The sequence below is a fragment of the Zerene cesonia genome, chromosome 19, assembly GCF_012273895.1.
Source record: "Zerene cesonia ecotype Mississippi chromosome 19, Zerene_cesonia_1.1, whole genome shotgun sequence".
NCBI lineage: Eukaryota > Metazoa > Arthropoda > Insecta > Lepidoptera > Pieridae > Zerene > Zerene cesonia.
In genome coordinates, this window is record NC_052120.1 from 10,710,189 (window position 1) to 10,721,728 (window position 11,540).

At 38.0% G+C, this 11,540-nt stretch overlaps 1 protein-coding gene across 1 annotated transcript; it reads right to left on the bottom strand.

The window, feature by feature from the left end:
* Positions 1 to 2,115: 2,115 nt before the first annotated feature.
* On the bottom strand, positions 2,116 to 8,438 carry LOC119834694 (syntaxin-1A-like). Its single transcript, XM_038359143.1, has 8 exons — positions 8,215 to 8,438; positions 6,944 to 7,039; positions 5,113 to 5,206; positions 4,684 to 4,938; positions 3,869 to 3,942; positions 3,341 to 3,478; positions 2,953 to 3,063; positions 2,116 to 2,448 (listed from the first exon to the last, which is right to left on the bottom strand). Exons 1-8 carry the CDS (start codon positions 8,431 to 8,433, stop codon positions 2,377 to 2,379), a joined length of 1,059 nt encoding a protein of 352 aa, XP_038215071.1. The 5' UTR covers positions 8,434 to 8,438; the 3' UTR covers positions 2,116 to 2,376.
* Positions 8,439 to 11,540: the final 3,102 nt, after the last annotated feature.

The window sequence follows — 11,540 nt, forward strand, 5'->3', positions numbered from 1 at the left end:
ACCTAACCTAACCCAAAACCTAACCTAACCCAAAACCTAACCTAACCCAAAACCTAACCTAACCCAAAACCTTACCTACCATCACAGTCTCTAGTCTGTGTTATATTGAGTATTCACACAATGGTTAGCGATTAGACGAGCGTGTTTTATTTGCTTGGGGGCGACGTTATCTTGTTAGGTGCAGTTGTAATTGTGCGTTTTGTTTTATTATCAGACTGAAATGTTGGGTTAATAATATAATGAATAAATCGCCTTTAAAATCCGTTAAAAATTTTGAAAAGAAAAGAAATTTACTGCGACAAAATATTAGAGCTGAGTAAAAAAAAAAAAAAAAAAAGAAAAAAAAAATCATCGAAGAAGACGAGAAGGTTAAAAGGAATATAGCATAAAAAAATTGGAGGCATAAGAAAAGCAATAAATGAATTAAATTATAAAAAACATTGGTTGAAAAAATAATAATTAAAAAAAAAAAAAAATGACAATTACAATGATACAATAATTCAAATACTAAAACAAGCTACAGACTATTATTGAAACCTTTACCAGAGCAAAACCAAAAAATAAAATTATAAATAAAATCAATATGATCAAACTGATGATTCTGAGCCAATCCCCAAAATATTAGAAAAAAAAATGATTAGGGCATTCAATGCACAAAAGATGGATATGACACCAGGTGCTAATTAAATAACAAACGAACCTTTGAAATCAACTAAGTCCGTGATTGCTCCTATACTCACTGATATATATATTCAACAATATAATAGACTCCGAAATTATTCCTGCAGACGACAAAATCTACAATAACATTATTACTTATTTATTTTAACTCGCATCACTTTACAAAAGGAACAGGCAGGATTTCGGAGTAGATATTCCACGATAGCCCAAATTCATGTTTTGAAATTCTGCAAAAGTACAACGAGTACAACAAAATTTACTATCTGGGTTTTGTTGATTACAATAAAGCTTTCGACTGCTTAGAATATGATCACATTTGGGAAGCTTTGAGCATTCAGGGCATACAGGGAAGGTACATACGAATTCTTCAGAATATTTATTCTGAAAGCACCACCTAAGTCAGGATTGAAGAGTATGGGAGAAATATTTCCTATAAAGAGAAGCGTGCGGCAGGATGATTCTATATTACCAAAATTATTTTCCGCGGCCCTGAAAATTGTGTTCAGGAAGCAGCAGTGGAACCACGAAGGATTCGCAATTAATGGTGAAATGCTAAACCATTTACGTTTTGCAGACGATCTGGTCTTAGTCGCAGAATGTCTAAAAATGTTGCAACAACTCTCAGATTGAAAGTCATTATTTTTGTTTTTGTTGTATTCAGGACTCACCATGAATACAACAAAAACAAAAATTATGACTAATGCTTCACAGACGTAACTATGATATAACAGTCAATGCAGAGAAGATAGAATATATAAAAGAGTATGTATATCTAGGACAACTTTTAACCGCAAAAAATATTATGCGTAATTAAATTGAAAGAAGAATAACGAATACATGGAAACAATATTGGTCCCTCAACGAAATTATGAGAAATAAAGACATGTCAATCAAAGAGAAGAGGAAAGTATACAATACGTGCATTTTGCTATGCTTAACATATGGTTGCCAAACATGGGCGCTGACAGATAAACTTATGAATAAAATTAAGATTTGCCAAAACGGAATAGAGAGAAGTGTAATAGGCGTAAAGAGAAAAGATAAAAAAGTAGAAGAAATAAACAGAGTAACTAAATTCAAAGATGCATATAAAAGCTGCAAGACTCTAAAACGGCGTTGGACAGGGCATAATTATATTAAGAGGAACAAATGAGACATGGACAAAAATCATAACAGAATGGTATCCCAGGAATGGAAAAAGGAACAAAGGACGACAACCAAAACGTTGGGAAAATGACTTAAAACAAGTGGCTGGTCCAGAGTGGAGGTGAATAGCGAGGGAAAGAGAGAGGAGGCCTTTGTCGAAGGACAACTGTTGACTAAAACCACATAACATCTCTTGATATTAAGAACACTAACAGAAAACATGAAGTTAGAAATAATTATTGTAAAAGTAAACAGTAGCTTATTTTATTTTATTTTATTTATTTTTTATGTTAGTTTAAATACAATTTAAGTTATTTCTTATATATCTTTACATTTATCGCATTTTCTCAAAAACAAAAAAAAAAAAATTACCTAAAGTTCACATCCGAATAAGTTCATAGTATTATATGACTAGTTTTTATTTATTGCTATTAATATTATGAATGTAAGTATTAAGTCTTTCTGTTATATTTTATTTGTTTCTTGACAAAACTACAAGAGCACAAGCGGCCGTAAGCTGGCGGTCCGCAGGCCAACTGCGGCGGCGTGCTACGTGTACACCAGTACGAACAGCACGATGAGGAAGCCCGATGTAAGGCATATTATCAACCCTATTTTTTTCTGAAATAAAAAAAAATACATATACATATATATATGAAATATATATGAAAAAGTATGTATAATGAGTAAAAACTGTATTGTATTTATATTTTAATTGATTAAATAAGATATATTATAAGATATCTAAGATTTTTTGAATTTGAACATCAGAGAGTCAGATAATAAGCTACTACATTCAGAGTTCATCCTTTTGATATGTCAGTATTGGCTTGGTTTGATGGTTTGAAAAGTAATGAAATGAATCATGAAATAAATATGATCGAGCAGTAAAATCTCGTTCTAGACAGTTCTATCCGACTGATTTTGTACCAAATAGAATTGTGCAGATCCTGTACTACATAATTATTTGGTGATTGTAAAGAACCCTCGATTCGCGAGTCTTACCCTCACTTGACTTTCTGTTTCCAGTTCGTTGCAGTTACTTTTGTCAGTGCAACACATTTGTTCATGATTCTTTAAATTGTTTAAGTTGCGAGACTAAATATTGGAGTAAAACGATTATACCTTTCTAGCTTTTCTACGGCTGACAGTGCCTTTGAGCAACTGCTGGCCGCCGCATTCCACATGCTCCGTCGCCTGCAGCGCGAAATACTCCACGCTGTCCAGTTGGTCTTGCTGTAACAGTACAAGATTTATTCGTAATAAATGAATTACTAGCGTAAACCGTGGCATTTCTGGAATAAAAACTATCCTGTGGCATCTGAATAAAATCTTTCTGGATCTCATCATCATCTCTTTATCATTCGTCTGTGTTAAATTATATCCAAACCGGTTCGGTAGGTTAGGTGTGAAGAAGAGATAGACAGAGTTACTTTCTCATTATTAGAAGAGATACGCCTGCTACTAAACAATAGTCGGTTGGGTGTAGCGAGATAGTATAGATGGAGCGTACTTGCGCGGCGACGAGGTGCGCGAGCTGGTGGAACAGGTCGCGCACGTGGCGCAGCGCGGCCTCCACACGCGCCAGCTCCTCGCGCCGCGCCTCCGCGTCGCGCAGCGCCAGCCGCGCCTCCGCCGTCTCCGCCTCCACCTGCCAGATGCACCACTTTTACTACAATATGTACTTCTATTCCTTGACTATTTTTTCATTCAAGAATCCATATCAATATGATAAAACCCTACAGAGGAAACATAGTTTTTTCGTTTTTTTTTCTTTAAACAAATCAATACCGATGTGAAAATAATTTCTTTTTGCCTTAGACAATACTACAAAGTTTTTGAAATTGATAAAGCATTTAATTCAAAACAAAAGGGCTTAACCCTTTTGTTTGATTACTGTATAAAGATGGTATCGAGGGAGATCACAAAAAGCATTTAATCCGAAATTTTGTGGCGGTTGCTATCTTTGACCAGTTTTTACATGAAGAGTAAAACAATAGTGACAAATGAGGTAAATTGTAACAGCTGTCAAAATACTTACATTATCCACAAAAAGTGCGATGTTGTTTGAATCGAGCAGCCGTTCACATTCTTCATCGGATATACTGAGATTCGCTGGAATTGTTGAATTTTAATTTATTAAGCCAGACCGACAGTGACATACAACGCAGAATATAAGTCACAGGCAGATTGAACACAGAACTTCCCGGTATGCAAACGTTCGGCATTTCGTATAACGCCAAGAATCACATTTGACTTAAAATTAATAATGAAATTGATGATAAGCAGCAATTTCATTAATTATTTGGCACCGAACTAACATTACGTAGGTATATTTACATTAGTTTAAGAACTCAGTTGTTAAGGTTGATTAAAAATGTTTCTTATTTTTTGCTTTAGAGTTATTGTTAAAAACTGTTTGTTTACTTCACCGTTTAGTCTGTAGCGGTTTGCAGCGAATAAGCTAATTGAAGCGGAGCGTGAATTTACACCTCACTAATTGTCCGTTAGTGGGTAACTGGCGTTCATTGACTCCGCTATTAGTTAGCACGGAGATGCTCTTCCGTCTCGCCTTTACCGCTGCACGTGCAAGTGCGTTGTGTGCAAGGCATCCGCGTTGCATCCTCTTAGTCTAATCTAATGTCTACACTGACTCACACCGCAAATATGAGATTAACAGTAGGTAAATTTCATTACTGCCAAAATAACATGTTATTATTATGGAATTTGTATGATTTTTCTATCCAATCTTGTTAGTTTTCGGTCCTTCCCGATCTTACTATTCGGTGACGGACGGTAAGATGAAAGAGATGTTCGCTTAGTGGTCAGAGCGAGTACTTAGCGCGATGAACTCACTGAGTCGGATCTGGTCCTGCAGCAGGCGCATCTGATGGTCGCGCAGCAGTTGCAGCGCGTGCTGGTGGTCGGCGAGCGCGTCGGCGTAGTGGCGGCGCGCGGTGCATGCTTGCAGGCGCGCGATGCGGCCCCGCGCGCCCCCCACCGCCCCGCCCGCTGCCTCGCACCGCGCCGCCAGCTGCCGCAGCGCGCCGCTCACCTTCAGCCCCGTCGCGTTCGACGCCGTCACCAGCGCGTCCACCTGCTCCTGCAATGCTGTAACAGACAAACACATACCTACATATACGTGGTCGACACTTTACAAAGGCCAACAAGATTTGAATTAAGATTTTACTGGAACGAAAACTGATAATTATCTAGGTGATCGAAGAACAAACAACAAACAAACAAAGAGTTCGAGATGAAAATTTAAATGTGAGGAGCACTCACCCTTGTTGGTGTGGTAGGTAGGGTCGGCGTGCAGGCGGCGCACGCGCCGCGTGTTGTCCGCAACCTCGCCTATCCATACCCGAATCTGTTCTACCTGAAATAAGTATTGTTTACAAATAAACTTAATAAGATATTTGTTTACACAGTTAAATTCTTATTGTACAGAACAGACATGCGAGACAATCGAGTGATGAATGATGAGGAGATCGAAGCAGATTAATACGGAAATAATACTGAAGACCCGCCGTTAGGAACTCATTGTAAGTGAATTTACATACAACGATTCGTAGTAGTATAATATATTAAAAGCAATGACCTCGGATTGTTTCATGTACATTTACTAATACCGAGCTATTGCTCGCACGCTCGGGGCTGGCCACTCAATGACATCATGAGATTAATGGAGCTGAATGTCAACATCGTTTCGTTTGCGGGAACAGGTCTCCGCCGGAGCATTGCACATCATAATTATGTGTAATTACTTAACTACATTATTTAACTAATATGTCTGCAACATAGATAGTATGACTGTACAAATTGGATAAGTATCGATTATGCTCCATTATACAAGTCGGAATGGCCACCGATAACGATAATAAAGGGTAGGCAGTAATGTTATCAAATTCAGGGTTTTGATAGGTTTTATGTTCATTAAACATTATCATTAACATGACCAATGTTCGAATATTTTTCATAAATAATAACCGGACTTTGCAAAAAATGTAAGTAGTATTTTTCATACATTCTATTCACCTTTTGAAATAAAGGAGGAGGTTTTCCATTAGACTGGATTTTTTGCCTTTATTGCCTACCTCAGAACTTTCGACTGAGTGAATCGATTTTGATAATTCTTACTTTTATTGAAAAGTTGGTGCGTGTGCGTGTGGTCAAATTGAAATTTGGTCTATTTCTGAAAATTTTAGTGGTTTAGGTTTATTTTGTTAAAAATAAAAAGCTATTTATAATTCTGTTGTGTTGCCCTGTATGTAGGCATTTGTCGGACGCATATCGAAGTACCTAGGAAATAAGATCCCACAAGATATCATTGCCGGTCCGGTCACTCGGTCAATCAATCCATTAACTCTGATCATAATATATTATCCACTCCCACAACAAGGCACTCAAAGCATCTCGTATTTAGATCGTCATCAATAGAATCCCGCTGCTCTCGGTCGTTCAATGCTTGCTCGTCTTCAAGCTTATTGTGTAGTTTCATTATATTATATCCACATCCACATATCTCTATGTAGATTGGGGTTTCTCTAGAAGAATGGGGTTTAATGGATTTGAAATGACAGTTATTCAGAAAACAATAAAAACTTTTACGATTGCCCGATTAAGGTGATTGAAGTGTTTATATGTAGAAAGATAATTTTTTAAGACTAAGTATACTTACTACTAGTTGTTATGTTGTATGTAAGCATACTTACTACTTACTTATTAGAGTGGCGCAATGACTCAAAGTGAGTCCGAGCTTTCATTCGATTCTTTCATGCGCCATCTCTTGTAAGATTTCAATCTTGGGATGAGCAGATTTCTACTTATTTCGATTTTCCATCAGTATCTAGAACATCCAACCGGCCGGTGCCCAGATGGTTGTCCCAGATACGCTCGTTTTACTACACGATCTTCACTTGTTCTTTTTCATGGCCCAGCCAGCGGAGTTTATGGGATTTTATATTAATACTCGGCCATGAGATCTTTCTCCTCTTCTGAATTATATCTACTGTCATCAGTGACCCAAACATTGTATTGCTAATATAAAATCGCAGTAAGTGTAGTTCAATTTAATTGAGTTGGATGTTAAAGATAAGACAAGCAAGACGTTCACCTCTCCGAAGATTTCCGCGAGCAGCGGGTCGGGGCCTGCGGGGGCGGCGGTGGAGGGGGGCGCCGGCTCCGCGCACACGCCCGCCGCCTTCGCGCGCTGAAATATTATGATTATTATATTATACTATTTTATATTAAAATAATGTAGGTTATTAAGAATTCTGCGCAATATGTTAGCATACAAGTTTATAGCATGAGTATAAGACGTCAATTTAATATTCCAATTTTAAATCATATTTACGCGTTTTGAGTCCAATGAAGTTCTATTGTCAGGTTTATTTAAGTGCAATGTCGTGAAAACTCTCGATTTGCTTTCGGCGATACACCAACTAGAGGATACCGTCGTTGTATACGTCTTGTTCCTTGCTTCGCGGCAAAACCCGTGCATGGGCCGAAATGTAAAAATACACTTGGTTTTTAACAAAAAATTAACTGCCTTCAAAACCAAAATGGAATTTCAGGTCTAGACGAAGTCTGTGTCCAAAATAAATAAAATATTTAATATAAAGAATCGACTTCTACTTAATTTTATTTGGTATTTTTACTTTTTGAAGGCGGTTCGATATGAAATATTAAAAGGAGTATACAATTAGAATGTAATAATGCACAAAATAGGGGCTTAATAAAAATGTTCATTTAATATTTCCTGATACAACATAATTTATCAATTATGTTCTAGATATTCTCCCAAAAGCAATGGAGTATCGAACATACATAACAAATTTGGTCAATAAAAGTCATATAGTACAATGACACCAACAAAACATACCTACATATTTGCGTCAGCACTATCAATTACGAAACCAGCGAAATATACTCCATAGTGACAAATCACAATCCATCACAAGACGAGGAAGGGATTAAGTGGCTAAACGTGCAGGTTTTATCTATCAAACATATACATGTAGGAGAAATAGAGCAATATATCCTCACTCAGGTAGCGATGACCATATATATGCGTGAGTAATATTCGTGATGTTATCACACAACCGGTATTTGCACATCACTTAGAGTGACACAGAGGTCACAGCGCACACCGCACATGCGACACTCGTTAAATATGCAACTTGTAAAGATTTCAAAACGTTCATGTGGAAAATTCCTCCGTACGAAGCACGAGTATCGCAAAACTATCTTTAATTTGGTAGCCCGTTGCTTATGATGATGTCGTCAGAGCTAGTTGCGATACGTAAGACAATAACAAACGACGAACCCCGACCTTGCACTCGGCGACGCTATCTGTACTCAAATAGGGTCGGGCGAGGTACTCACGCGGCGCAGCTCCGGCAGGCGGTCCTTGCAGGTCATGTCGGTGCGGCGAGGAGGTCGCTCACATGTCGCGGCGGCGGCAGGTGTCGCGGAGCGCTCGCGCCGGTATCTAATCGCGCACTGATAAGCGCGCCGCGATACGGCCGCGGCCGCAGATAGCGGCGCGCCCGCTCCTCGCTCGCCGCTCGCCCGCGCCGGGCCCGCGCCGTGCCCGCAGCGCATTGGCCGGCGCGACTCGCAGCTCGCGGCTCGCCAGCGGCGGGACCGTATTGTCATCAAATTCCGCGGAACTGGGTCAAGTAAACTGCACAATCGTGTAAACATTTTATAATTGTTTCCCATTTACGTTGAGTAGGTACATATTACAACAATACAACGAAACACACAAACATACGTTACGAATATACAAACGTATATTGGTAAGAATGATTTAAATAATATTATTATAAAATCTATAGTGTAGAGCCTCTTACTTCACAATCGATTATTGTTGGCTGTTGTACAATAGCTTATTTTACAATACTTGAATAATTTAATTTAATTATCTGAACATATTGATCTTAAATTTAATTTTTAGTTTTATAGCATTGAAATGCTTTATAAATTGGAAAGAATAGAAAATTTTTGATTGCTACGGTTAGGCAAAAAACGCGGGTTCGTATCCCGCCTCGTGATCAAAATTTTTTCTATTCTTTCAAAATTTCTCATATTGCTCTTAGTCGTATCGTTGCATTTTTGACAAATAAATTTTAACCAAGTTTTGAAAGATCGACCCCAAAGAATGTGATGCGTTCCTAGGTTACCTAGTTGCATCTTCAGTTATTTGATTATATGGCCGGCAATTTTTTTATATTTGTACCAAAAAAGTTTTGTGTTTTTTTCATGTCATAGTGAGCAAGTGAGCGGATGGTTCGCCTGATGGTGAGCGAGCGCCACCGCCCATGTAAAAGTCGCCAGCTAGTGACTCTGAGAATGCGCTGTCCGCTTGTAAGGCGTAAAGAAGAAGGAAAGGATTGACGAATGGAATGTGATCTTTTGTGGGGGGTGTGGTAGGTACCACGATGGGAGCTTTTGTGGTGAGAGCTAGCCCAATTCGTGTCGAACCGTCCCCTACATTAAAAAAGTGTGGTATTTTGAGTGAATTATCATGGCACAGCATTTCACGCAAATTGAAAATCAGTTCACCACTGTTTTATGAAAATAACGGTCTTATTAATTATTTCGGTCCATTTCGTGAATCATTATTTATAGAAACATAAGAAAGTATTTCTTCATATTAAATTGAATGAAAAACAGAGGTTTTTGGTTAGAAACTTTCGATGTATGAAAAATCAACTGATGGTTTTATTACAAGTAAAGTGTGTCCCTGTTTGACCACTAATGTAATCTCGTTTGATTCATTATATATATATATATATATATATATATATATATTGCGATGATGGTGATTCGATTGAGGTGTGTTTTGTAGCAATTTTAATGCGTAGTAGATACATCTGTAAATATCGAAGAAATGAAGCCCTTTCATCGTACAGCACATAGCATTAGGCACTCACATCACACACCACGCTCCTGTACTTAAATGGTCCCATAATTAATTAGTTCGTTATTAGTTTTCGTCGAGCGCCATCTGCATTGCCTCGCGCATGGCTAGCTGCGTTATAGTTCACCATACTAGTGGAAGTTCCTCACTTTCGTGATAGATGGCGGTGCCATGTATATGCTGAGAGAAAATATGCAAATTGACTTAAAACAAAATAATATTGTGGAGTTGAAATTCAATAAACGTTATGGAATACAATACATTTTTAACTGCAAATGAAAGTGAAAGTAAATATATGTATGGTTAGTATTAAAATAGGACTCTGACTTATTCTATCTCTTCGACTAAACTATTGTTTTACTAGCTGTGCCCCGCGGTTTCACCCGCGTAAGTCCGTATCCCGTAGGAATATCGGAATAAAAAGTTGCCTATATGTTATTCCAGTTATCCAGCTGTCTACGTACCAAATTTCATTGCAATTGGTTCAGTAGTTTTTACGTGAAAGAGTAATAAACATCCATACATCCATACTTACAAACTTTCGCATTTATAATATTAATAGGATAGGACAGGTACTTGCAACAATTGCGGAGGTGTGCTATTTTTGTTTGGCGCAACGGACTATATCGTGATTCTCTTCATTTGTGTGTATCGAGATAGACAAGAGCCTGAGTGTTAGTTCGTAGAGGCTGGGTGAGAAGGGTGATAGAGGTTTATCTTAGCTAATATATAAAACTGAATTCTCTGTTTGTTCGCACGCGATAGTTTCAAATACTGCTGGGCTGATTTGAATCAAAATGCTAAAAAAATGTAGTTTCAAGTCTGCAAAAGGACATAAGATTTTAATTGAAGTTCTTATCCCGGAAATCCCATTGGAAGTGGAAGTGTGCGTGGAAAGCCCCAGAAATGTTTTATCCTCACCCTTAATGACTGAAAGGGGGAAACTGCGGGCGGAAATATAATGTAGAAGGAGTGACTAAATAATTAATTAAACAAAATTCTGCCGTTGTATAGGGCTGTAATCTATAATAATTAACTCAATACAATATAAGACAATTTTACACTTAATTAAGATTTTAAAATTTTAATGTACGGCCCTAAAGCTTCTGCAAATGTTCATGGGCGGTGGTGGCGCTTACCGTCCTGCGACCCATTAGCATCATTTCCGACGATGACATGTGTGATATGGTTTTTAATTAATTTCTTCCTACACCCAATCCTCAATATAACTTTTTATATGTGACAAAGCAGGCAATCGAGCAGGCGAGGCACCTAATGTTAAGTGCGTGCGTCGCTTTCGTCGCCCAAATGCACCAACAATACTAGCGGTATCACAGAATACGGTATGGAGTGTTGCCGGCCACGGAGGTCCACTGCATGCAAAGGTTGATTCCAAATTTCCGTAAATATAAATAAAAAAAAAAACAGTTCATTCAACGTTCTAATAAACCATAAAATTGTAATTACTTAATAGTCCACACATCTGGTAGTTTTGCCTAGGTTTTGAGAGGTTTTTCAAAATTGTTGATTGTAGCATATATCTTTTTCACTCGCACACCAATATTGGGACAATGGAGCCGCAAAACAGAAGCCGCGAAGACGCATTTACGTCATAAGTCTTTTCTGCGTTGTCTGAAGGTAGAGTGAGTAATGGTACTGGTACTGGTAACTCGGGCCGGCAGAAGTCAATTTGCGAATAATACATGACTGAACAACACTCCCTCTTTATATATCGCTGATGGCTTGCATCTACGTTTTCTTTGTTAACGAATTTAAATAATAAACT